The 27983-nt window shown below is 47.9% G+C and overlaps 1 protein-coding gene across 1 annotated transcript; it reads left to right on the forward strand.

Moving 5' to 3' along the window:
- Window positions 1–1761: 1761 nt before the first annotated feature.
- KATNB1 (katanin regulatory subunit B1) lies at window positions 1762–27865 on the forward strand. Its single transcript, XM_026690430.2, has 20 exons — window positions 1762–2272; window positions 2553–2738; window positions 3455–3585; window positions 8446–8563; window positions 10265–10365; window positions 10984–11025; window positions 11532–11615; window positions 11749–11864; window positions 17028–17099; window positions 17264–17414; window positions 17690–17877; window positions 17979–18109; window positions 19153–19203; window positions 20152–20228; window positions 21100–21219; window positions 22029–22178; window positions 24046–24122; window positions 24923–24997; window positions 26019–26135; window positions 27156–27865. Exons 2-20 carry the CDS (start codon window positions 2699–2701, stop codon window positions 27286–27288), a joined length of 1974 nt encoding a protein of 657 aa, XP_026546215.1. The 5' UTR covers window positions 1762–2272; window positions 2553–2698; the 3' UTR covers window positions 27289–27865.
- Window positions 27866–27983: the final 118 nt, after the last annotated feature.

Consider the following 27983-nt stretch of genomic DNA (forward strand, 5'->3'; position numbering starts at 1 on the left):
AGGTTGACTTAGCCCTTCCAAGGTGGGTAAAATGAGGGTCCAGATGGTTTGGGCCTGACTCTGACTTCTCAACATCTTCAAAGTAAAGCCAAAGTCCAGTTGCCTTTTGAAAAAGCATCTTAGGGACAACCAGGACCTGGATGACTGAGAATCTTCATAGACAGCTGCTTTGTCACTGTTTACTTTATTCTATTTTCTTTTCTGTTTACATGCCTTTCCATTTTCCTTATTATTGTAAGCAGTCTAAAGTCGCCCCACGACAAGATAGGCAGCAAATGAATTTAACAAATAATAATAAAGCAACACAAAATCATGATTGCAATTTATTGATTTTACTTTGCCTACATTAACCTTGCTTATTGCAGATAAAAATGTATGTGTAGTCCCACAGATAATATGCTAATAAAAAAAATATGGATTGTCTGGAATTGAATAAACTTAGAATGGAATTGCAGGAGAAGGAAGAAAAAGAATATTATACAGTCTTGGGAGAAATGGACTGGACTTTTCCCCTTCAACTGAAAAGAATGAACTTCTGAAAGCTAGGTACTTCAAAAGGTGATTTCTTTAATTTCTTTAATTTCTTCAATTTCTTTATTGAAAGGAAGTGATCCAGGTACTAGTCAAAGCAGAATCTAAGATGCTTCCAGGCATACAGTAAAAGATAAAGGGAGTTAGAACCCCTCCCCTTATTCTAATGTGGATTTAGTCAAAGAACCAACATGTGGCTAGTCCTCCAGTTGTATATCATGTGCAAGTTATACAGATTCAATATAAGATTTAAGATATTCAGGTTACATCAAAAAGGATTACTTGAACCAACTCCCCGCCCCCTTTTTCTTCCATTGAAGAATGGCAGATACACGGATCTGACAGGTATGTTTTGTTAGATAACAGGAACAAAAGACAATGCAAAATGTAAATGTAAATGATGTACATATGTGTTTTTTTGTATAGATAGATCTATATGTATATATATGTCTGTCTGCATGTAAATGAATATGGAAAAGCCAATGCCACAACGTACTGCAAAAACTAAATATGATTTGTTTTTAAAACTGTAAAACTTTAATAAAATTTCTTTTAAAAAGAAACCAGTTTAAAGACAAGCATTCCCACCTGTTTTCCCATCTGCTGCCACACATTGGCAACTCACAACATACATTGCAAAAACAAATATCATAAAATCCCCATTAAAAAACCCTGTTCAGCATCAGCTTCAGGTTTTTTTCACAGCTTTCCGAAGGCAAATGTTTGCCTCAGGAAGATGGAAAGGGCAGAAGTTTGACAAGTAACGTTATTGAGGAGCGTTTGCCGGAGATGGAGCCGTCAGGAAAGGTTCCTCCGGTGACTGAGCCTCCCTCTCTTCGTCGTAGGGAGCCAGAAGCGGCTTCTCCGGAGACGGCAGCTCCAGAGGGGCAGCCTAGCCGCCCAGCGGCTTCCCGCAGGTTTTATTGTTATGGGGCGCCTTCCGTTCAAACGGGGCCCAGAAGGGCGAGGGGGTCATCTCGGGAGGGCCAGGAGCAGGGGTCCCGAAGCTTGGCCCCTTTAAGACTGGTGGACTTCAACTCCCAGAATTCTCCAGCCAGCTTAGCTGCCGGACGGGGAAGCTTCGCTGGCTGGAGAATTCTGGGAGTTGAAGTCCACCAGTCTTAAAGGGGCCAAGTTTGGAGGCCTCTGGCCAGGAGACAGAGGATTGGTCAGGATTGGTCGAGTGAGGCCGGTCGAGGCCTACTTCCTCTTCGGCGCCTGTTTGGGGGGCGGGACGCGACACCCAAGAGGCGGCTCCGGACGAGGCACAGCCGGGCCGGGCTGCGCGGGGCTGAGGAGGCTCTTCTTTCCAGCGGCTCCGGGCGTGAAGCGCCGCCACGACCGGAAACGACCCCTCGCCCAAGCCCCGCCCCTCCAGGCGCCGCTTCCGTCAACAGCCCCGCCCGCTGTTCTCGCAAAGCCTGTCCTCCGCAGAAGCGCTTCGTTGCAGCGCCTTGGCGACTCTTAACTTTTCTTAAGTCTACGGGAATCGCAGCCCTTTTCTCGCGCCCTTCAAAATCCCGTAGAGCGATTGGTCGACGTCTCCTGCAAAAGGCGGCCCTCGCCTTGATTGGCAAGCCGGCAAGCCAAAGAGAGCGCCAGAGAGGCGTGCCCGGGGAGGGGCCACTTCGTGCGCGGTCTGTTGCCAGGGCGTCGGTTGTCCGGCAGCGGCCAATCGGGGCGCGGGGTTCGCGGAGGGCGCCCGGAGCCGTTCCCCGCAGAAGCGCCGCTGCTCCGCCAGGTGAGTCTTCAACTGGCGGGCCGGGCCGGGCCGGGCCGGAGGCCGCGGGTTTCCCGGTCTCAGCTCTCCGGGGGTTGCCGCGCCGTTCAGCGGCCGGCGGAACTCCCCGCCACCAGAACGTCGAGGCGGAGGGCGGAGGTCAGGCCGCGGCCTCCCGCGCGCTTGTGGGCTCTGCGCGGTTTTGCACTTCCCAGCCGCAGCCGCGCTTCCTGGCGGGCGCTGCGGCGGAGCCCCGAGGCTTCCCGGGCGGCCCTCTCAGCCCATCTCCTCCCGTCTGCAGAGCGGCCTCCGCGCGCCTGGAAGGGAGACCGAGGCGTCGCCACGGATGGTTCCCCGCTGACGAAGAAGCTGCCGCCGCCGCCGCTGCCCTCTCGGGAGCCGGAGCCCTGGGGGCTGAGCCCCGCGCTGCCGGACGGGGAAGCGACCATGGCGGCGGCCGTCGCCACCAAGACGACCTGGAAGCTGCGTGAGTGGGGCTCCCTCTTGGGCGGGGCGGCTTCTCCTCTCGCCTCGGCCCGCCCTGGACGATGGCTGGGGGGAGGCCGGAGGGGCTCTTTCCATCGACGGGATGGGGAGGTCGGGGAGGCACAGAGAACCACCCTTGGCCGCCGCCGCCGCTGCTGCTGCTCCAGGACGGGCAGGCTCTCCGGCTGGAGGCCAAGAAGGAGGCAGCGGCTCGATCAGGTTTCCCCGGCATTAGTGAAGCTCTTTAGGCCGGGGGTCTCCCACCTTGGCCCCTCTGAAGGCCTGGAGGGCTTCAACTCCCAGCAAAGCTGGCTGGAGGATTCTGGGAGTTGAAGTCCGCCAGGCTTAGAGTGGCCAAGGATGGAGACCCCGGCTTTAGGCTGAACTTGGGAGTCTTCTTATATTTGTTTATATTTATTTATATGGACTGTTTCCCAGTATGATTTGATTGCTTGTTGTACCCTATGACTATTAAGGGTTGCATCTGATGATTCTTGACAAATGTCTTTTTATGTGCCGAGAGCATTTGCACCAAGACAAATTCCTTGTGTCTCCAATCACACTTGGCCAATAAACAATTCATTCATCCATCCATCCTTTTCATTCATTTTCCTGGTAGGCCAAGCAGTACTAAAGAAAGAAGCCCCTCCAGTCTACTAACTGTAGCCCTGGAACTAAGGAAAGATGCTAATAACTTGCACTTGCTTTCTTACCTAGAGGAAATCATTGCCCACAGCAGCAATGTTTCTTCCCTCGTCCTGGGCAAAAGTTCAGGCCGGCTCCTGGCAACAGGCGGAGATGATTGTCGAGTTAATATCTGGTCTGTTAACAAGCCCAACTGCATAATGGTAAGACTTGCTTCACTTCTTTGGGATATAATGGAAGAGATGGGCCAAAAGAAGCTCTGAATTTGTCTTTCTTCAAAAGAGGGGAGGAGCCCTTGTTTCTTCTGCCTTTTTAGTTGTGGGCTCATTTGACTGTTTAGGTCAGGGGTCCCCAAACTTGGCCACTTTAAGACTTGTGGACTTCAACTTCCATAGCTGGCTGGAGCATTCTGGAAGTTGAAGTCCACAAGTCTTAAAGTTGCCAAGTTTGGAGACCTCTGGTTTAGGTGCTGTGCTGGGCGGTTGAGAGTGGCCCATGGTGTTCTGGAACAAGATGCTTAACACATGGACTAAGGCTGATTTGGACTGGTTTAACAATGTGGACTGGTTACCATGTTTTCTTGACAAGATTGCATTTGGGGGGATTCAAATCACATGCTAAGCCAGAGACAGAGAAGCCACATTATGGCTTTGTGAAAGGGAATGTTCTGTCTCTTTCCCACAACATATTTTTTTAATGTCTGTTCCTGCATGATTTTTTAAAGGGTTTTCTTTCTTTCCTATCTCCACACAAACTCTTAGTGAATCAAAGCCACTGTTTAAGAACTGTGTTACAGGATTGATGCTATGTAACTGTCTTGTATTCTCGCTGATGCCCCTTTAGTTTGTTGGAGGGTCATATATAATAATTTTGATATTGCCACAGTTTTCCTTTTCTGCTGATTGTTTAGGCCAGGGGTCTTCAAACTTCAGCTTTAAGACTTGTGGACTTCAACTCCCAGAATTCCTCCTCCAGTCATGTTGGCTCAGGAATTCTGGGAGTTGAACATGCGTGTCTTAAACATGCGAAGTTTGAAGATCCTTGGTTTAGGCTCTAATCTTCTATACCCTATGCAGTCTATAAAGGAGAAAAGAAATGTACTTAGTAGACATACTGTTGTGCTGTTGGAATAGTATGCTGCCTAATTCTGGCCCAGTGGAATTCCCACGAATGCGCGTGACAATTCGCCCTTTACTGCAATGCCGTTCCTGAGACACGCTTTTGACTGTTGGGGGCTGAGTTGGTAGCCAGGTGGTCCTTACCCTTTTTTAAAGGGTAAGAGCATAGCATCCTCTCTGGTGGTTAGTATCCGAAGGAAAGCACCCTGGGGGAGACATTGCCAGGGATACTGACTTGGCCCGTGTCCTGCACAAATGTAAAGCCTAACTCCATTCTCTAAACTGGGTATTTCTGCACCTGATCAGTCTCAGGTTCTCTTGAGAGCCTTGGACTGCCACCTTAGGTGGGAGAGTTATGTAGTGAATCCGAGAGGGAGGTGCTGCCTTCTCTTGGGTATTGGTGCTCTGTGTTTATATGTGTTTGACTGGAGCTTGGAGCTTCTCAACCATTGACCATCAGTTATTATTATGTAAACTTTGTTTATTTTAGAAAGGGTTTTGCTGGAGGTAATTCTGTGAAGTGCTCAGTGCATGAGTTGTGAAGTGAAGAAACAAATTTGGCAAACTCAGGGGTACGTTATTTGAGGACAGAAAGTGACCCTACACAGTTTTTCTATCACTGCTCTAAGAAATCAATTTTTCTGTTGCCCTTTTTGGCTAACAACATTAATGTTTTGTTTGTCTTGGCTGATGACTTACCATCTTTTCAACAGTGAGCAGCTGCTTAATAGAAGAACTCACTTTTGATTACCATCCAGGGCGATGTAGGTGATCATCAAATAACAGTGTTTTTCTGCCAGTTTTCCTAATTGAAAGTTCTTGGCCAAAATAATTATTAGCTGATAATTCATTTGCACTAGATCCCCTCAGCAGAACAGTTGAATCTGTAAGGTTGAAAAGCAGGAGGTCTCGACCCCCTTTTCCCAAAAGCCCTCAAGGATTTCCAGCACTTGCCCTGCTTGTTCAGTGGCACGGGAGCTCCCGCTTCCACCCACAATCTCCCACGATAGCTCCCCCCACCAAAGGCTGTGTATGAAAGAAGGTCCTACAACCTGTACTGCCTTTAGTCACCAAAAAAGGTTAAAATGGAGACAATGAACTAATTATAATGCAACCTCCTGGCTGTTAAAATAAGTGCTGGCCAGAGGATTCAGATTTTCTTTCCTTCCCTAGTGGGAGATAGGCCAATTTCATAAGACATAAGCAAAATTAAATTTTATTAGGAAAAAGACACGAGGAACCCTCCCTTTTTATTTTAATGCTCATTAAGAAAGAAGGTAACTTGCGGAGCTGCCCAGTTTCACAGGAGTGTATGTGTGTTTGTTTTCAAACTAGTCTTGACTCTTGGCAACTACAAAATCCATGTAGTTTTCTAGGCAAGATTTCTCACAGTAGCTTTGCTATTGTCTTCTTTCTAGGGCTAAGACTGTGATCGGTCCATTATTTATATCTAAAGCAAGATTCCCAGCTTCTGGTTCAACACATTTATCACTGCACTGACTTGGCTCTCTTTCACACACAGACACAAAGCACAGCTTATTACTTGGTTAAAAACAGAAAAGGGAAAATTCCCAAAGAGATACGTTACACTTCTAGTAAACCACAAGATGGTGGTTTTACAGGCTGCTTCAACAGTCTTTTGGCAACTTAACCAAACACTTTGGTGGAAGAGGAGAGGGGCATCCACTAAGTAACTCTTTCTTTTGCTGACTTAGTGTGTCTCTGGAAACAGCAATCTCCAGCAGGGTGTGGTCATGCCCCAGCATTTTAGCCTTGTGGTTGGGCAAATTTCCCTAAGCAGTCAGTAGGCAGCTCAACCTGCAGCTCACTGGGTGTGATAAGGGCGTTCTTCCCAGGGTTTGGCCCAGCTGACTCCCGATAGCGATGGGAAGGGACGGCATGCGCTACCCCTAAGCTGCTTAGGAGAGGCTGAGTAAAATGCTGTCTGCTTCTTGGTCATGAAGGAGCAGCACTTGTTCCTTTTGGATGCTCTGCCCAGACCACCTTGGCTTTTCCCAAGATAACGTGCCCTAAGTGTAAACCGGGCAACGTACTACACAAACGCTAAAAGTATATTTGGTAGCATTAAATGCTGGAAGGTTGTTTCTGGCTAATGATATTTTGTAGTCCAGTATTTACTTAAGGAAAATTACCGACAGTTTTTAATTTTGACGCTACAAAGGCTGTGATGACAATTACCCCAGCCACTGCGGCTTCCTTAGCAAACCACTACTCTAAACACTGAAAAGCCGGTTGACAGAAGGACTTTGAAGTTGTTAAGCAGCTTCTAGGCCTTCTCTATAGCTGGGAATCTGAACACTGAGACAGTGCAGGGTGAGTTTGGATTGCCAATATCTCAGCTTCAGGTTAAGGCCAGGTAGGTAGGCTCCCAATGTCACTTTTACAGCACAAATCTCCAAGGCTTCTGGGCTGATCTGGAGGCCAGCGAAAAACCTCCGTACTCCCCAAAGGGTCCAGTAACTTTTGTCCTCTTAAGACAAAAAATACGTGGCTTCTAGAAGTTGGCTCTCTTTTCCGGAGCATCAATATCCAAGATCAAGAAGATGGGGGTGCAAGGAAAAAGATGACCATAGGGGTGATGTTGGGGGCCATTAAATCAGCCACCATTATATAAAAGTAGCATATTGTTTAGATAGAAAATCATATATAAATCTCTATTTGTGAAAATAACTGCTACTGTATGTTTTAATGTACCAAAGGAAAAACATGTAGCATTACTCCACACATGGAAGTTACCTAATTTCCAGAGCAAATTTCACAACTCTGGTGATTGTCCATTACCAGATGGCTTTTCTTTCATCGAAAAATGTTTACTGATTAATTTGAGCAAGGAATACTCCAAATGTGTATTCCTTACACTGGATTTAGAAAGTCTACATACCGCTGTTAAAATGCCAGGTTTTTGAGATGTAAAAAAATCAAACCAACACGAGTCATTTCAATTTTTCCCCACTTTTAGAATAACATATAAGCTATACAATTCAATTGAAAAACAAACAAATCTTTTAGGAGGGGAGAAAAAACTGACAATAATGTGGTTGCATAAAGATGCCCACTCTTAAGCTAATACTTTGCTGAAGCAGCTTTTGATTTTATGACGGCATTCGGTCTTTTGGGGTAGGAACCTAGGAGATGGCACGTCTATCTTCACTTGGGGATCTTTGCCCACTCTTCCTTACGAAAGCATCCTAAATCTGCACAGGAGATGCCCTCCAAATTGTGAGGGCATCTCCTGCGAACAGCTCTCTTTAGATCACCTCACAGATTTTCAGTTGGATTCAGATCCAGGCTCTGGCTGGGCCATTTCAAAAATTTGCTCTTCTTCTGGGAAAGCCCTGATTTTGTTGATTGGGAAGTATGCTTTGGTTCATTGTTGTCCTGTTGAAGGATGAAATTCCTCTGCATCTTCAGCATTTTAGCAAAGGGTGTATAGACTTTCTGCATCCACTGTATATGCCAGCACAGCACCCAACCCCATATTTCCTTCTGGCTCAAAGAAATGGGTCTATTTTCCGTTGGTAGACATTTGTCTCCTTGCTACCACAGATATCCCTGGAGCTGAACAGCTGTAGGTACTTTTTAAAACAGGGCAGAGAGAGATTCTGCCTTTCTATGAAGAGAATTCAGAGGCAGAAATAGCAGTTGGTCAATTGGAAAAAAATAAAGTAATTTATTTTGCAGTCATCCTTTAAACTTTTCCACACAAAAAGTCAGGAAGTGCTTATTGTTTAATAAAGACTAGCAAATTGACATATTTGCATAATTTTTTACCTCTCTTGCACCAGAAGACAAAATTAAGCCTATCAACAAAAATCTTCTTTACGTGCTGCTACTGCTCAGATCCTTATTTCATGACCAACTTAATTGTGGCTGGCACCCCTCCCTTCAGTTGGCTGACTCTTGTTTTTTTTTCATCTTGATCAGAGTCTAACCGGTCACACAACGCCCGTGGAGAGTGTGAAGATTAATACAAACGAAGAGCTCATTGTTGCAGGATCTCAGTCAGGCTCCATTCGGATCTGGGACTTGGAAGCTGCCAAAAGTAGGTTGGAAAGATTGTTCTGGCACCTCCTCTCGTCCAGCTGGCCTGTAGAAAGGAGGCTGGAGAACTGAGTTCTGCTCTGAGTGTTACCAGGGCACTTAGTCTTAGTCTCTTCCAGATAAAAGTCTGCTGTTGATCTCGGTCTGTTCTGCATGAGAATTGGATCTCCCTGGATTCTCCCATGTAGGCCACAGAGAATGATAAGGAGTTTTGAGCCACAGATTTCCTTTCTGGTCACCCAGTAGCTTTGCCTTAAGAAATCATAACAAACGAGAAACAAAAAATACACATTTCACATAGATTTTATTGAAACTGACTTTGGAATTAAATGTTAGTTAAAAGTGCTCTTACGAACAGAACTGGTTCTCCTTCAAGCAACAGAGAAAAGTTATACAGTACATAGATTAGGATCTCACTTGATAAATATTTATAGTATAGACACACAATTCATTCATTATAGCATTTTAAATGCTTTGGCATGTTCTGTGCTTATGTGTAATATCGGCAGGGTACCACTTTTCAGGAAGCATGAAAATGCTTGCTAGCATCAGTCCGATAACTAGAGCCAGGCTTAAGTAGAAAAACATGATTCTGTGGACTTCTTAAAGGAGCGTGTGATATTTCAAAGAACGTAGAAAGGATTTTGGCCTGTAGACATTGGCTCTTTTTTGTCTCTTAAGTTTTACCTATAGGCCATGGCTAGGTATAAAACTGTATATGTGTGTAATCATACAAACATTGCCGTTATAGCAAGAACCATTTTAAAAAGAATTAGTAAACGGAAAAAAAATATGTCCTAAAATGATCTCATAAAAGCTATTGATTAATACAAGAACCCAGAACTATATTGTGTTTTGAAATAAAAAGATACTCTACTATGTTGGTCAGTTGCATCCTAAAAGCAAGCAGGCATCCCCTGATCACCTTAATCTCTTAGGAAGATTTCAATAACTTCTCTATGAAATCCCTGGCCGGTGGAAGAAGCAGCCCCTCTGTGTGTGTGTGTGTGTGTGTGTGTGTGTGTGTGTGTGTGTGTAGAAGCGTTTAAAAGGATGATGTGGACTCAGGGAAGATCTTTGCCCACCAGGCTGGCTTCCCTGCAGTTTCTTGCCCCTTCTAGACAGAAGCGTTGCTCTTGTTGAGTGAAAAAGTTGGCTTTGCTTACAAGCATCTGGAAAGTTAGTCGCAGCAACCACCAGTTGAAGCGGGCTTGGTTTCCTTATGGTTTACCTCCACGCTAATGGGAGAGATGCTGGAGTCTTGTGGATGGGAACAGCTTCTGCAACCGGCATATTTTTCCCAGTCCTTGATTGCTGCCTGCTAGGTTTGACTAGTCAAGTTGACTAAGAAGTTGGAACTCTACGTTTTTATCATTAATCTATTACAGGAAGTAGATCCTGTTTGTCTGGCGTTCAGTTCAGTTTTGCACACAATCTGTGGCCTCCTGTGACCAGTTTGTAAAGCTTTAATATCCTTCCCCATTGATTTCTTCTGCTATAGAAAAATGATCCTAATCTGACCTATTCACCTTTAAGAAGGAGCATTTTGATTAACTTTATAATTTTATAATTATTTTAAAAATAAAACTTAACTAAATAAAACACAAAATTATACCAGCCATGCTGTCTTGGCGTGCATTTATTACTGGCAGTATAGTGCCCTTTTAAATCATAATTTTTTTCCCCTGAATTTCCTCTTCAGTCCTCCGCACATTAATGGGCCATAAAGCAAATATTTGCAGCCTTGATTTCCACCCTTATGGAGGCTTTGTAGCTTCGGGGTCCATGGACACCAACATTAAGGTAAGGCCGATACCTCTCTTTCCCTCCCCCTCCCGCCTTCTACCTCTGCATGGTCTGATGATGGATGTGGAGATGGGCAGAAGCAGGTGGAATGAAATGAATTCATAGTCAGTCGGTACTCAAGTAGCTGCTTGGAGTTCTTGTTTTTGAACGTGTCTTTTTGCCACTTCTGAGTTTTGGTCAGTTTCTTGGTCATCCTACTGTAGTCTGCATTTCTTCATGAAATGAAGACGGGGAAAGAGTTTTGCCCTTTTCAAAAGTGCCCAGAGATCTGAAAGACATGAATATTTTTCTGGGTAACCCTGAACAACGGATACTTTTTCTCCAACATAGCCATCCATTTGTAGAAGCCACAGAAAGATCTGTGCACCGTTATCAAAACCCAGGAGGAGGAGGAGGAGAGGAGAATGCAGGAAGTTCCATGAAAAAGGGAGAGCGGCTTCTTAGTGTGGCCCAAGGACCCCTTCAAATTCTATTAGCTCCACGCGCGGAAACAGTGACTCAGTCCCAAGTCAGAAATCAGGACTTCTTAATGTGAAGACAGGCCTTGATTGATTAGGACAGTTAAATGTTTTCTTCTTTTAAAAAGAAACAGTATTTTTTCTTTCTTTCATGCAGCTTTGGGATGTAAGAAAAAAAAGTTGTGTCTTCAGGTACAAGGTAAGAAGGAAAAATACACTCTGTTTCCCCTGATGTCCCGAAACCCGCTTGTGCAATGCGTAACATTTACTGGGGCAATTTGAGAAGCTTTATGAATCCAGGATGATCAATATACTTGTCTTCTAACAAAGAGAAAGCAAAATACCAATCCATTTTCCTGCAAGATACAATAACTGCACTTACAAGCAATTCTGTTTTTCCTGGTGTTTCCCCCGCTTCGGCCTGCCGTGAACTCCAGAGGGCCGGGGGGAGGGGGCAGGCGTGGGCAACGAACGCCGTTGTTGTCAAGGGGCTCTTGTGGCCCCTCCCCTCCTTTGGTCTCCTTTGCTGCCTTAGCCCCCCCCCCGGGAATTTCTCTGGGGCGTGTCATCGTAGGGGAAGACCTCCTCTCTCAGCCCAACCTCCCTCATTGGGCTGCCGCTGTCTAAAGGGGTGAGAAGGGGCTATTTTGAAGGTTGCCTTGAAGGAAAGGCCGGATGCCAACCCACCTTGGTTTCCCTTTGCAGGGCCACACAGGAGCCGTTCGGTGCCTCCGCTTCAGTCCGGATGGGAAATGGCTGGCATCCTCCTCTGATGACCACACAGTGAAGGTAGATGGGCCCTGCGCGCTCCCCTCCCCCTTTCGGTGGCAGCCTGGGCCATAGAACCGCTTAGCAGATGGGAGTGAATTGTGTTAGCGCTCTGGGCAAGAAAAGCCTGTGTGGTTCTTCTTCCCCTGCCTAGTTGTGGGACCTGGCTGCTGGAAAGATCATGTTTGAGTTCACGGGACACACGGGACCAGTCAACGTCATTGAATTCCACCCCAATGAGTACCTGTTGGCCTCAGGGAGCTCCGACAGGTAACACGGGCTCTCGCTGGGGCTGGAGAGGCTGTCCTTGACGGGGAAGGTTTGCCGAGGGCTTGTTGGGCGATGTCACGGGCGCTCATGGGGTGGCGGGCAGGCTTTGAACGGTTGTTGACGTTGTGCGTGGAAGAGGTTCCTGCTTTTAGGGAAGGCCCTTTTTTCTTTTTTTACCAGCCTGGAAGCTGGTGCTTCAGGAGGAAGTCAGGATTGGCCCTCTGAGGTCCCTGTAATGTTTTCCATTGTGTTGAAGCCTCCATGAAGCCCCTGAGAATTGCTGTGCCTGATCCTGGAGCTGGTCTCCTCTTTGTGCTCAAAGCAGCATTTCTTCGTTTGCTTCCCTCCCTCCCTCCCTCCCTCCCTTCCCTACTGCGAAAATGTAGAATCCCTCAGGATTCTCTCAGGATTCAGTGACCTGTGTGGCATAAACCGAGGCGTTGATGTTGAACTGGCCTGCTCAGTTGTCCGTGTGTAAAATCTTTCCTGGTGGGTTGTGGTCCCCTAAAGCCGACCTTCCCAACCTTTCCGGCTCTGCATGGTTCCTTGTGAGCGGTGGGCAAACATGGACACGCAGCTCCATTTGCGCAGGTGGCGGGCACGCCATGGAGCGCAGGTGCTCGCCCACTGCTCGCACAAGTGGAGATGTGCACATGTAGCTGCCCGGCACTTCTGTGCCTTGGTTCAGAACAGCTCACGGGCCACAGCCCGGGGATGGGGGGGGGCCCGCCCTAAAGGATTCCGCTGCCTGGATCCTTCTCGGCTTCCTGCTGTGGGAGAGATGGTGGTCCTTCCTCTGTCGGCCACAATGCCAAGGGATTGTTTGGAGAGCTGGCACTGGTCCAGCCGTCAGCAAAGATTTCGCTCTCCCATTGGCTCAGCCTGCTGCCCTTCTGCAGAGTTTTAGGCAGGAGTTGTGTGCCGTAGGAGTCTTCCGTCTTCTGCCCTCTTTTGCCAATCACTGGCTTCCCTCCTGAGTTGCACAACTTGGCTACGGCTTTATTATTTTTGTTTCATGGCTTGGCAATTAAACAGGATTAAATTATTGTAGAAATAGGCTCCTGTGTATTCAAGTAATTTGTCGAGACAGTTTCTTTTGCTGATTCTGCATTTATTTTTCAAAGCATGAAATCTTAGACAATATCTGCTGTCTCCTTTCTCTGACTCAAAACCAAAGGTTTCACCCTGGATATGTTTTCCTGATTTCCTAGCAGTGTTACACTTGTGGACATACTATATCACATTTTCTGATGGTCATATGTACATTGTACATATTATTGTATGTACATTGACTACCGTGCTGACTGTATCAAAAGTAAGTCACACAACCCACAACTCAGCATCCAACCCTACTTCAACCAATCCACCATCACCCAAGACTAGGCACGCACGCTCCTAACTACCTCAGTTCCATCTACAATTGGCCTTAAATGCAAGCTACTCAATGCAAGAAGCCTTGTGAATAAAATACCTGAATTTCTCCTCTTACTAAATATGGCTAAATTCGACATCATATTTGTCTGTGAAACATGGTTCAATGCATCTCTCCCTGACTCCATTACCACAGTAAGAGACTATCGTGTTTACCGATCAGATCGTGAAATCCATAGAGGAGGAGGTGTTGCTATCTTCTATAAAAAGTCCTTACATCTAAAAAACATCCAAGTTACCCAAGAGCTTGCTCTTCCTGAGACCATCGTCTGTGAACTGTTCTTAAATATCACATTTTGATTCTTACTATGTTACAGAGCCCCTGATTATGACATCAAACATGCAAACAAGCTAAATATACTACTAACATGGGCAGCATCCAGCCCACACGCTTTTATCTTTCTTGGTGACTTCAATCTACCTCATATTAACTGGACCCTAAACGAATGTACAACTGAACCCACACATGCAACCTTTTACAATGCAGTAACAAACCTGGGACTAGAACAACTAGTAACCAACAATACTAGACTTAACAACTGCCTCGATCTCATCTTCTGCAATAGTTTGAATTCAATTTACGGAATACAAATTAAAGAACCCTTTTCCGACAGTGACCACAGCATGATTGACTTTTGTCTCAACATACGTCCACACAAAAATCATCACAACGACAGAATCCCCAATTATATCTTATAGACAACGATCTCTCATCCCTTGATTGGCAATTTCTATTCAATGGATGCAATACTGTTGAAGACCATTACAACATTTTTTACTTGAAGTCAAAAGAGTCATCAAACTATATGTACCAACAACAACTCCCAAAACCAGAAAAAAACAGATTACCCATAACAATAAGGAAGCTTCAATCCAAAAAGAGATCGCTTTGGCGGAAAAACAAATCTGGTCACGTTGCCAACTTCATAAGCCGATACAAAAATTTATGCTACCAAATAAAGACTGAATGCACCAATTATCACATTAAACAAGAGGAAAACCTTCTATGTACCAATTCCACCTGCACTTTCTACATTTTTGTAAACAACAAACTAAAAGACTAAAGGTCCATCCCACCCCTGAAAGGACCTAATGGTAAAGACTGCATTGATGACACCATTAAAGCCAACCTCTTTAACACATTCTCTGGCTCAGTATTTGTAAACAGCAATGGATCATGCCCAGTATTTCCTAGTCGAACCACAGACAACTACAATGATCTAATACATATCGATTTTACAGAAGACAATGTTGAAAAAGCACTACGCAATCTAAAACCATCTCTATCTATTGGACCGGACGGAATATCTGCCTATTTCTTTAAAAAGCTATCCACTGCCATAGCCGAACCTCTAAGCATAATCTTTGAAAAATCTTTCAGGACCAGCTCCTTGCCTAACCTATGGTCACTAGCCACGGTCATCCCCATCTTCAAAAAGGGAGACCCCAGCCTAGTTGAAAATTACAGACCAATCTCCTTATGCTGCGTAACCTGTAAAGTCATGGAATCAATTATTAACCAATCCATCATCCTCCACTTAAAAACAAACAGCCTACTCTCTAATAAACAATTTGGTTTCAGAAAAAAACTATCCTGCAATCTGCAACTCTTTCACTGCAAAAACATATGGACTACACCAGTGATCCCCAACCTTTTTATGCCGCGCCCGGTACTGGCATCAGCTGGGCGCCATGCCCGGTATCAGATCAGCTGAGCGCCGCCATCTATTGCTTTTTCATCAAAAAGATGGCGGCACCAGCGTTAGTGAGCTTTTCCGGGTAGAAATGGCTTTCTACCCGGAAAGCTCACCAGCTAGCGCCGCCATCTTTTTGATGAAACGAGCCCGTGAGCTTTCTACCCGAAAAGCTCACCGGAAGCACTTTTTCATCAAAACAAGATGGCGGCGCCCAGCAAGCCAGCGGCCCGGTAGGACTTGTTCCGCGGACCGGGTGGTTGGGGACCCTGACTACACAACTCGACCAGGGCAAAGCAATAGACGCAATCTACATAGACTTTTGTAAAGCCTTTGATTCAGTGGTACACGACAAACTGCTCCTAAAACTAAAATCTTATAGTATTTCTGGACACCTGCATAACTGGATAGAAGCATTCCTGTCAAACAGACAACAAATGGTCAAAATTGGGGGCGTCCTATCAAATTCTGTACCTGTCAACAGTGGTGTCCCCCAAGGCAGTGTTCTAGGACCAACTCTCTTCATACTCTACATAAATGACCTCTGTGATCATATTAAGAGCAACTGCATTCTCTTTGCTGATGATGTAAAGCTATTCAACACCACCAACAATATTGCTACCCTTCAAAAAGACCTTGACTATGTATCAGAATGGTCAAACAAATGGCAACTTCAAATCTCAACAAATAAATGCTCTGTCTTACATATTGGCAAGAAAAATCAGAAAATAAAATACAGGCTGAATAGTCAAAAACCTTGTTGAGGATCCAAACTCTGTCAAGGACCTTGGAGTACTCACCTCTAATGATCTAAGTGCTAGAGCCCACTGTAACTACATAGCCAAAAAGGCATGAAGAGTTGTTAACCTAATCTTACGTAGCTTATTCTCTGGTAATATTACACTAATAACTAGAGCATACAAAACATTTGCTAGACCAATACTCGAATACAGCTCATCAGTCTGGAACCCACATTACAAATCTGATATTAACACAGTTGAGAAAGTCCAGAAATATTTCACAAGAAGAGTTCTCCACTCCTCTACTCGTTGCAGAATACCTTATGCCACCAGACTTGAAACTCTAGACCTAGAAAACTTAGAACTATGCCGCCTTCGGTCTGATCTAAATATAGTACATAAAATTATATATTGCAATGAGTTACCTGTCAATGAATACTTCAGCTTCAACCATAACAATACAAGAGCACACAATAGATACAAACTCAAGGTAAACTGCACCAAACTTGATTGCAGGAAATACGACTTCAGCAACAGAGTGGTCAATGTTTGGAATACTCTACCTGGCTCTGTGGTTTCTTCCCCAAACCCCAAAAACTTAGACTGTCTACTATTGACCTTACCCCTTTCCTAAGAGGTCTGTAAGGGGTGTGCATAAGCGCATCAACGTGCCTACCATCCCTGTCCTATTGTTTCTCCTTTTTTTTTCTTATATGTATCCATTTCATGTATTCATAACTATGTTTATACTTATACCTGTTATCTTATAATCACTTGAATAAATAAATACATAAATACAAATAGACATAAATATAGACATAAATTGGGAGATAATTTTTTAAAAAGCCAGGGATCCTTATTATCTTCCTCAAAGATTTTTCCATTAAGAAATATTAGCTTGGATTAAAAATTGAAATCTACTCCAGTATGTTGCTAGGAGGGGTTATGTAAGAACTTCACTAGGCAAAAGCTGTTTGAAGCGCACCCCCACCCCAATAATTCACGCTCTTTCACCTTCCGCCCTGGGGCTTGGACCCCGGCTGAGGAGCTCTTGCTCCTTTAGGATGACTGGAATTGTTTACGGAGAGGTGGGTCAACGTTCCTCCCTTTAGGAATCTGGGCGAGTGGCAGCTCTCCTTCAGAACCCAGAAAAAGAGAAATGAGATGTCAGCGGAGCTGGAAATCAGAGTTGGGCGGCTGGTTGGTGGCTGGAAGCACAGAGTGACGAAAGAAGGTGGGATTGGGAAGAGCTGATCTTTCATTCCCACCATCTTTGCTTTTTTTTTGTTTTCTTGTAGGACAGTCAGATTCTGGGACTTGGAGAAGTTCCAGACAGTGAGCTGCATTGAGGAAGAGGCCACACCTGTCAGGTAAGATGCAACAGGTGTTTGTCAGCAGGAAAGACGGTGAGCTGTTAGACCGGGGGTTTCCACCCATCCATGGCTTCAGCTGGCCCAATTTTAGGCTTTTCTTCAAATTTGGGGGCCGTGTCAGGTGAAATGGCACCCTTGTTGCCTCCCCCCGACCCCTGCAGGTGTGTGCTTTTCAACCCTGACGGCTGCTGCTTATACGCCGGCAGCCAGGATGCCCTGCGAGTGTATGGCTGGGAGCCTGAGCGCTGCTTTGAAGTGGTCTTGGTGAACTGGGGCAAAGTGGCTGACCTGTCGATCTGTAACAATCAGTTGGTGAGTGAAGGAGCAAGGGCAGAGTCGGAGTTTCTGGCTGATTCTGGCTCCAGTTGTTCTGCTGCCCCCCACAGAGGGCTTCAAGGGGGCCGGGGCAGGAACGGGAGGGCTGCCCCCACCCCCACCTTGTTGCTTGCCAGGGAGCTTTCCTTCCGTAGCCCCAGTTCTCCCTGGAGCTCTGAGGAAGAGCAGCCAACCTGATGCAGCACAGGATCTTTTTCTAGATTGTCCTTGCAAATACCTGAAAGTCTAAAAACGTGGATTCTTTCTATTAGATTGGCGTTTCTTTTACCCAAAGCACCGTCTCCTCCTATGTCGTGGACCTCAGCAGAATCACAAAATGTGGGTCTGGCCTCCACGGGCTGCTCCGAGATGACAAACCCCTGAGCCCGCCCCCATCTCTGGGCTCCTCCCTACGACGGATCTATGAAAGGCCGACCACCACCTGCAGCAAGGCGCAGAGGTGAGGGGGGGGGCAGGCTTTTTGGGAGGAGGGGTGAGCAGGGGGTTGGTGGGGGTGGAGGCTCAGCTCCCTGGTCCCTGACCCTGTCTCTCCTCCCGCAGAGTGAAACACAACTCAGAGAGTGAGAGGCGCAGTCCGAGCAGTGAGGATGACAAGGAAGAAAGGGAATCCACCGCAGAGATCCAGAACTTGGAGGATTACAAAGAGATATTCCAGCCAAAGAACTCCATCAGTGAGTTGGACTTAACATTCTTGGATGGCTTTGGCTTGATGTTAAGCAAAATAAATCTTTCCAGTGTCTATAGCCTCAACTTTATGAAGCTGTTAAGAAGGCCTGTTCCATCTGAAACTCTAGCTCAGCGATGGCGAACCTTTTTGTTGTGGTGTGCCAAAAGCGCGTGCCAGCACCCACAATGCAATGCACTCCGTCCCTCTGCACATGCGCCTGCAACACCACCGCCCTTGCCCGTCCCCTTACCTGCACTGCGCATGCGCCTGCCTTCCAACTGATTTTCGGCCTCCTGGGGGCTCGGGGGAAGCCTCTGCAGCCTTTGAAGGCCGAAAACGGGCCCGTTTCATCACTTTTGGTAAGTGACGGAAAAGGCCCATTTTTGGCCTCCGAAGACTGCAGAGGCTTCCCCCGAGCCCCCAGGAGGCAAAAATGCCCCCAGGCTCCAGAGGCCCTCCAGAGGCTGAATACGGGCACTTCCAGTATTTCCAGAAGGCCCTTTTTCGGCCTCCCGAGGCTGCAGAGGCTTCCTCGGAGCCTCAGGAGGCCGAAAAGGCCTCAAACAGGCTGAAAATCATCTGGGAGATGTGTGCACGCGCAGTGCAGGTGAGTTTGGCTGGGCCTCGCATGCCCGCACAAATGGTGCCATCGTTCGCCATCACGGCTCCAGCTGCTTTAGAAAACTCTTTCCTCCCGGAGCTTCCAAGAGGCCGTCTTGTGTCTGCAGGTGGCTAGAAAAGAGCTGACCCAGCAGTTGCTCAGGTGGCGAGAGGGATCTTCCTATCTGAGTTCCCAGGTGGATCGTTAGCAAGGGTTTTCCTTCCCCTGAATGCGCTGTTGGGGGGCAGAATGGGCAATGAGTTGGAGCTTGTATTGCTCCTTGTGCCCGGAGTCTTTCTGGTCACCTGACGCGGGGAAGAGTTACTGGGCAGTGCAGGAGAGCCGCATTGGAGTCAAGCTGCAGAAGTCCAGAATAACGCCGTTTCTTCTGTCACCTTATGAGAAAGAAAAAGGTTCCAGTTGAAGTTGGGGTTTTGTCTTTATAGCACGGACTCCCCCCAGCAAGAGTGAGCCTTTTCCTGCTCCTCCAGAGGACGGTGAGTTCAGAGGCCTTTCCTGACGTCTCCTGGGTGTTCATGAGCGGTAAAAGGGGGGCGCTGGGTGGGGGGCTATTCCTTGCAGCCAATGGAAATAATTCAGTATAATGGACAGCTTGGTTCTCTGCTCCCAAGGCGGCCAAAGGGGAGTCAGCTCAGGCTTGTGGTCCTTCCCTTTGTGGCTCAGCGTTCGGAGATGCCTGGGAGCAGTGGAGGGGGGGGGTCTCAGGGAAGCCCCCAAGCAGGGCACATCCCCAGGTGCTCCTCTCTCGCTTTCGGCAGCAGTCCAGGGGTTGGCAGTCAGCCGCCCTTGCTGCAGCCCTGGCCAGCTATCTCTCTCCTGGGGGGGATTTTGCTCCAGCTGCATCTCCCTTGGAAGCTGCTCCCTCCCAGGGACCCTGGCCCTGTTTGGTGGGGCTCGATTCCACAATGGGCTCTGTGAAGAAATACTGTGGAGCCTCCGTCATGACCCTGATCCGTTCCAGGATTTCGGTTGCAACCCAATTTGGTTGCGGCCAAAGGCACAATCGTCTGTGCCTGCACGGGCAAACCACCCCCCAAAAATGGCACCCAAAGGGAAATTGGCGCACAAAGGGAATCTTTCCACACCGATTTTGTTCACCACCCAATTTTTGAATCGTGACCCGATTCAAAAACTGGGTGGATTTTTTGTTTGCCACCCGATTTGGTTGTGAACAGGAGTGTTTGCGACTCGAGGTTCCGCTGTACCTAAGAATTGGGCCCAATGAAAACTTGCCGTTACCAGGCAGCGCCTGATTTTATGTCCTTTCGTCAGGCGACCTTTTTATGTACCACCTTTGTAAGCTTAAGAAAGTCCAAAGAAAGCTTGGACTTTTCTCCAGAGCACTTGTGCCCAGCAGCATTGGTTTGGTGGTGGTTGTTTCGGCCTCTCCCAAGGAGACCCTGTCCCCCCCCCTCTCCCTCTAGAGGCAGCACCTGCGAAGGAAGCCTTGCGGGCTGGCCAAGCAGCAGACGCCGCGTCCCCGTTGCCAGGCCAGGAGAAGGTAAGTGCCTGGCCGCCTGGTTCTCCGGATGGGGGCTGCTCCTTTGGGGGTGGAGGCCGCCTCTGCCAACCTCCTGCCTGTGGGGGAGAGCAAGCGGGTGGCTTAGTCTGGGCTTTGAGCTGGCCAGACCTGCGTGAGCGTGAGGAAGGGCAGGAGAGAAAGGCGGCTGGTGCCTGCCGCCCTCGGTGGCCTCTTGGGTCCTGATTAGGGGAAGCAGGAGGGCAGCATCCCTCCTCCCCTCCCTCTCCCTCTCTCCATCAACCATTCCAATGGTAAATGTGGTAAAAGAAACTTCGGGGACATTATTTTACCAGTCGTATATAACTTGACTGATAACTCCTCATAGGCACAGAAGTAGCAAAGCCAGCTCTAAAGTTTTGACACAAAACCCAGCCTGGGTAAAATCCTCCTTTTCCCCCTGGACCTCCCCACGGTTCATCGTCCACCAATCCAAGAGTTTCATTTTGTTTGGGGAACATTCTGAGCACCTCAAGAGTTTTCCCAGCGTTTGATTTTGGGATTGTCCCAGGCTGCGTCCCTCCCCCACATTCCTGTACTTTCCCTCCCCCCTCCCTGTTTGTTTGTTGTCTGGTTGCGAGCAGGGGTGTGCGGCAAGTCAGCCCTGGCACTCTTCCTCCGTTTCTTTCTTTCTTTCTTTCTTTCTTTCTTTCTTTCTTTCTTTCTTTCTTTCTTTCTTTCTTTCTTTCTTTCTCTCTCTCTCTCTCTCTCTCTTTCTCTCTCTCTCTCTCTTCCTCCCTCCCTCCCTCCCTTCCTTCCTTCTCTCTCTCTCTTTCTTTCTCTTTCCCTTTTTTTCTCTCTTTTTGCCCTGGAAAATTGTGTGACCGTCCTGTCCTGTCCTTCCCTCCCACAGACGGGGCCTGGTCAGAGGCAGCCCGTAGCTGCCTCAACCCCAATAACGCGGGTGGAGCCCTCGGTGATTCCAGCTGCCCGGAATGAGCCTATTGGGCTGAAGGCCTCTGACTTCCTGCCGGTATGTTCCTTGCTTGCCAGGAAAGAGAAGAAATAGTCACTCAGGCACTGTTTTAGGGAGCGGTTTTTGATTTGACCAACAGTCTTTAGGGTGTGTAAACAGTAAACTATCAATAGTAAAATAAGTGTAACAGTCAAATATTAATATTTAGAAAGCAATGGATGGAAACTAGAGATCCAGTCTAGAACTAAGGAGAAATTTCCGGACAGTGAAAACGATTGGAACGGCTTCCCTCCAGAAGTTGTGGATGCTCCAACACTGGAGGTGTCCAAGAAGAGTACTGGCCGGCCATTGGCCTGAAGTGGTGTAGGGTTTCCTGCTGGAGCAGGGGGTTGGACTTGAAGACCTCTAGGGTCCCTTCCAAACTCTGTCATTTTGTTACTCTGTTGTTCTGAAAAAAGTGGGTGAGGTATGAGTAGGAAGAAGAAGGCAGCTCTGTGATTCAGAACAGCAGCCATTCTTAGGAATGTCTTTTATAACAGTGTATTTCCTGGGTAGTGTTTTTATTTATATTGACCACCAGGAGGCAGTACGTGACCGGTTTGTCCTATTTTAGGGCAGGGGAGGTGGAGACCCTCAGACATATCTTTCAGGTAACAGAACAGGAGGGGCTTTTTTCCCCTGTGTCAGTTTGCACAGCCCTCATTTATTGCTTTGCCCCTAAACTACGATCCTGTTGCCTCCAGAGAAGAACCCAATCTAGGAATCACCTTTCGGTTTACAGCTGCTGGGGCGGAAATTCCCTTGCAAGCATTTGCGATCCCCTCCCGCCTGGCTGGGTGTATTTCCCTTAGCCTCTCTGCTTGCAGGCCGTGAAGAACCAGGGCCTGGTGGAGATTGCAGACGAGGAGGCCATGTCCCAGATCCGGAAGGGCCATGAGACCATGTGTGTGGTGCTGACCAGTCGCCATAAGAATCTGGACACTGTGAGAGCCGTGTGGAGCACAGGGGACATCAAGGCAAGCTTGGAGGCTGGGTGGGGGCTTGTGGCTTTTCTGACCTGGGGCCCAAGCTCTGCCCTTCGTACGGAACCCCATGGACTCCAGCCTCCTATCACTCGATGGGTTAATTTCCCCATTATTGCTTATTTCTTTAGTGCCTGGCATACACATGCTAGACACACACTGCAGTCCTAAATTGCTGCTTCCTTCTATTCAGTGCTTAGGCGCCTATCCGTGGTGCATGTCGGGGAGTGAACTAGCTTTCCACCAGCTGACTAGTGGCGCTCAGGTTGCTGGCTCTCCCAGGCTTCTCCGCTAGTCTCACCTCGCTGCGTCTTGTGCCACGATGCCTTGAGTCCAGCCAAGTCCAGCGCCAGCTTCCTGTCTCCACACTCATGAATGCAGCTAGGTTTTTGCCACCGAATTGGTTCCCCTTCGGTCTACTTGCATTGTTGCAGGCTTTCAAACTGCTAGGTGGGCTTGGGATAGAGTGCCAGGCGCTCACTCCGTCTCACAGAGTCGGGCCATCTCATCAAGAGTGCAGGCCATGAAGCCTCCCCATTTTCCCCACTGGGCTGGTGACATAAATGCCTGATTTGATGATAATGAGATATAACTGACAAGAAGTTAGACGTGGTTAGTTGATCGAACAGAATATCTTATTTCTGCTTCGCAAAATTGAGTCCTAACTTGCATTCTTCAAGAAGCCACACAATTTCAGGATCCCTAAAATGTTGATCTCTCCTGTTTGTTATGATGCTCACCTGGAGAGGAAGGGGCCTCTGGATGTGGTCCTCTCGAGGATCTGAGACCACCCACCATCTTCTGCCTAAACCTCAGATCCTGGTTTACTACACTTGTGTCTTGGGTGGGAAGCCGATGCCTCCTGCTCACTCTGAATGCCCCAGTCCTTCTGTTGCCATCATAGGGAACTATCTTCGCAGGAGCCTTTTCACCAGTTTCTTTTGTAATCACCAGAGAATTTAGGATTTCATTTCAGTTTCTTCTCTGACTATAATTTTTGGTGACCATTTCTGGTTTCACGGGCCTTTTCACCAAAGACGTGTGGCCTAGCTTTGCTTTTGACCTGTTGTGCCAGGATTGGAACAAAGGTACTTGGCCTATTGGCACATGGGGAGATTGGTCTCAGAAAAGCTCACCTTGCATTATATCCTGGTCCTTACTGACCCCCAGATGTCCTTTGCACAGGTGATCACGGATGCTAAGCAAGCTGACATTCAGCCTCTTGGTTTGGAAATCTTTTGATCTTCTGATCAATATTGTCTTTAGTCTGGTGGCCCATATGAATTTGGGACATGGCTTGCGGGGAGTGACTCGGCTTGGCCTTCCTGCCTCAACCGCAGGATTTACCCCCCAGGGTGTCCTTTCTGCCCCAAAGAGCAAAATATTGTCATGCAAGTGACTCACTTTCCTTTTCAACGGAAGAGAATCTCTAACTCAGGGTTGAACTGTGGAGCTTGGCGTTTTCTGAGCTTGGTTGTTTTCTTGCAGATGTTTCATTACCAAATCAGATAACAGCATCAGGGATGCTTGAAGGGAGTATAGGCTTTGTTCTCCTTTTGTATACAAAATACTCTCATTTATTTAAGAGCAAATCCCACCCTCTCCCGGCGCTGATATTAATCTGGTTTCATAATGAACTGTTTCCAAGAAAACAGCTAAACTCAGAGAGCACCAAGGACCCCACAGCTTCCTTTCTATTTGATCGAAGAGATGCTGTCGATCTCTAGAAGCAAATCTATTAGAGGGCGGGGGATGCTGGGACTTGTGGTTCAGCATCAAGTCCCACTATTCTCTGTTCCTGCCACAAAGCCACTGGGGTTCCTTCCCATAATCCTATTGTACCATTGTGGTTTCTCCTCAGACTTCAGTGGACTCTGCTGTGGCCATCAATGACCTCTCAGTGGTTGTGGACCTTCTGAACATTGTAAACCAAAAACCGTAAGTCTCTTGTCTTCTGCAGGGGGAGCAGAGCGTTGGTTGGGCTGGCTGGGTGCTGGATCTGGGTTCTTCTCATCCACCAGAGAATTTGCTGGCGTAGTGAGAAGCGTGACTGCTCCCTTGGCACGCAACATGCGGTGGATCCCACAGGCTCGCCTGGGCACCCAAATATTCTCCCTTTTTCCTATCTGGAGGGACACGAGACCCCTGAGTGGTTCAGGGCACAGGATGCCAATCTGGGGCTGATCTTGAAGCCGCTGCAGGCTTTCATTCCTGGTGGGAATAGAGTCTGCAGGCTGAATGGTTAGCGCACTCCATCTCCCCCGCCCTCCCTTTGGCTGCTTCAGCCAAGATTTTTTGTCAGAGTTCCAGAAAACCTCAATTCCAACCAATAACTCTGAGACGGACATCTTATCAAAAAAAAAATTTTTTTATTTGGGTAGTACACTGGCACATCTGGGGGATCCCGAATCTGAAAGTTCCGGGTTTCCTTGCAATAAGTAAAAAATTACAAATCCATCCTCTGCACCTCTCATTGCATCACATGCCCCAATCACCATCCTTGAGACGTCCTCTCACCCAGGTGCAGAAATAACATGACCTTGACTTAGAAGAAGAATGCTATTAGGTCTCACCACATACGCCCCAAGAAATTCCCCCCTCCCATTTCCCCAGGCTCAAGAATGTGGCAGCGTGGAAGCGTCTGGTGTCAGTATGGCTTCCAGAGCTGATCCTCTGCCTCTGAGGACCCGAGAAGTGAGGGATGCCATAGTCCAGAGTAACCTCTCTCCTTTTCCCAGATCTCTCTGGAAACTGGATCTGTGCACGGTGGTCTTGCCACAAATAGAAAAGCTTCTGCAGAGCAAGTACGAAAGGTAACGCTTTCTCTGGGCTGGAAGCTTCGTTAAAAGCTCCTTGTTTGGCATTCTATGGTTGCTAAAGTAGCAGTGCTGGCTCAGGTCAAGCCAGGGTCCCGGGGATGTGCCTTAACCAGCCTGGCTTACCTGAGGGGAAGGTGGACTGGGCTGGCTGCTCGGGGGGCCAAGGTGAGCACAGGGAAGCTTTATCTCAGGGGTGTCAAAACTCCATTTCCTTGAAGGTTTCGTGAAGATAGATCAAGGTTGTGTTTGACCTTGGGGGCCGGGTGGGCACGGCCAGCTCAACATCACTTGTGTCGGGGGCACTTTTGGTGGCCCAAGTGCTCTGCCAGCGAAAACGGGGCTCGGGAGAGGATTGCCGGAAGCCGTCGCAGCCTCCCGAGCTCCGTTTTCGCTGGCAAAGGCCCCGCGGGCCGGTCTTTAATGTTTCCTGGCTGGCCCTGCAAGGCCTTGAGTTTGACTCTCCTGCTTTACATCATCCACGTAAATAAAACGTGGAGGCTTTTTCGGCAGTCAGCCTGCAATACTCTAGTCTAACCATTGTACCACCACAGTCCAGGGAACACCAAAAAGAGCAGAACACACCTGCTCCAGCAGCCAACACCCAGACAAGCAGGGATTATACCAATCTACTAAGGAGAAAACCACACACACACCAATACTGGCAGGACAGCAATCAGAGAGCAAAGTCCACACTCACTCACGCTGATGATGTTACCTAGTTGGGTAATGAAACATCTGCATACAGACAACCCAGCTCAGGGAGCACTAAGGACTCCAGAATTACCACTATTTGTTAAAAACTCTTTCAAAGAAGCTCCGTCTCGTTTGTTCTCTGTGTGTGATAAGAGCTTTGTGCCAAAAGCTGCAGATGCTGCCCCTGACAGCCGAGGGCTCTCCCGATTGCAGTCAAGATGCTGAATCACTGGGCAACTCTTGAGGGAAGACCTGGGCGATACGCTGAAAGGAGTTATTTTGAAACACTCTTGCCTCCCCAATTCTCTTTCTCTTGTGCCAGTTACGTTCAGACAGGCTGCGCGTCCCTGAAGCTAATCCTCCAAAGGTTTCTTCCCCTGATTACGGACATCCTTGCCGCACCTCCGTCGGTGGGAGTGGACATCTCCCGAGAGGAGAGGTAACATGTCTTCATTTCTATACCAGGCTTGGTGGTGGTGTGAACATTCAGTAATGTTGGCCCTCTCGTGACACAGTGAATTTCACAGATTTAGGCTAGAAACGCCGGGACTTGCACACGCCTTTACCTCATGGGGTCCAAAGATGGTCTACCAAGGTTGATTAGAGGCTTCTGGTGGTGTCAAGTTCTTATTTGCTCCCTGCCCCCCCCCTCCCACCCCTAGCTCAAAAACCAAGGTACTTTTTCCAGAGCTGCTTTCCCGAGACGTATCTCAAGAGAGGACGGGGCAAGTTTCTAAAACCCTGGATTGTTTTGCCCCTTGAGAATCCAGTTTATCTCCCAGGTTCAAAGGCGGAAATGTTTTTAGTTTCTTCCTCACATTCCTGGTGTGAAGTGGGAATTCGGTGCCTTGTTCTCTTAACTCCTAAGAGGAATGTCCAGACAGTTGCATGGGAAGCGCTATTAGGCTCAACCGGCAGTTCCAAATGGCTCCTGTGCCCACATGTTCTTTCGCCTTTGGTGAATCCTTACTCCCTCATTACCTGTCCAAGCACTGGCCTGGGACAGGCAATTTTTTTTACTACCGGTTCTGTGGGCGTGGCAGAGGAAGGATGCTGTAAAATCTCCAGCAGAGGTGGGCATGTGCTGGTTCTCTGAACTACTTAAAATTTCCACTACCGGTTCTCCAGAATTGGTCAGAAGCTGCCGAGTCCCACCACGGGAGCAGAGCGCCAAAAAGGCTGCCTTCCTCTGGGCAGGGTCTCATTGGGGCCTTCCGACTTCTGTTTGCTAACTGACCTGAGTATTTTACTCAGAGAAGGGCCTTTGGGGTGAAGTTCAACTGACATTGTGGGCCCCGCTTACACACAGACATGCATACTTTTCCTGATGTTACTTTATTACTGTTACTTCCTCAATTCTTTGTTCTGACGTGTTATAAAAAAATAAGTAAAATACTCCCTGGGCCCTCCAGGGTGGTGGTTGCACCCCTTTTGCCAGCTGCTTTCCTTCTTGACCCAGGCTCCAGAAGTGCCACATGTGCTACAAACAACTGAAAACCATCAGCGCGTTCATCAAGAACCGGTCTGGCCTCAGTGGCCGCCACGGCAGTGCCTTCCGGGAGCTGCACCTGCTGATGGCCGTCCTCGAGTGACCGCTGTGGCCTGGCTGCATTTGCCTTCTGCATTTGCCCTGCAGCTCTGGAGATGCTGCCAAGGGGTGGTCTTCTCGTGGCCTCCTGGGAGGCAGCCTCCTCTGCACCGCACCCAGTCCAGTGCCTTACAGACACCTTTCCAAGCAGACTTTCCTGCTGTGGCACCGCTGACCTCCCTGCACCAGGGTAGTTGCTGAGGACACAGGGCCCGATCCCCTTCTGGCCAAAAGGCTTCCATCGCCTCGCACCTCCCTCTCCCTGCCTGCCAACAAGGGTGGTAAACTCCTGACTTGCGTCCAGCTCCCCAGCCCTCTTGAATTTGTGGGGGGACTGGCCTAGGGCTGCTGATATCCGTGACGCAGCTGCACCGGACCTGCAGAACCCGAGCCAGGTTTTTCTGGTAACAGATGGAGCCGTTGCTGGTGGAAATGGTCTCGGTACTGAGGAACAGAATGGATTTCCCTGCATTGTTGGAGCCAGTTGGTCATATAATTGTTAACTTATGACAAATTTTATTAAAAATTTGTAAATGGTTTCTGTGTCTACAGAATAAATTCAGAATAAGCTTCCTTTACAACTGATGCTGGTTAGAGGTTCTTACTGAAAACGGATGGTTTCGCTCAAGACCAAATGGCAGTGAAGTTTTTTTAGCTGCAAAGCTTGAAATCCCTCCATGGAAAAGCTTCAAATGTTGA

The sequence above is a fragment of the Notechis scutatus genome, chromosome 9 (genome assembly GCF_049901735.1).
Source record: "Notechis scutatus isolate UNSWTSFEM ecotype Mainland chromosome 9, rNotScu1.2, whole genome shotgun sequence".
Taxonomy (NCBI): domain Eukaryota; kingdom Metazoa; phylum Chordata; class Lepidosauria; order Squamata; family Elapidae; genus Notechis; species Notechis scutatus.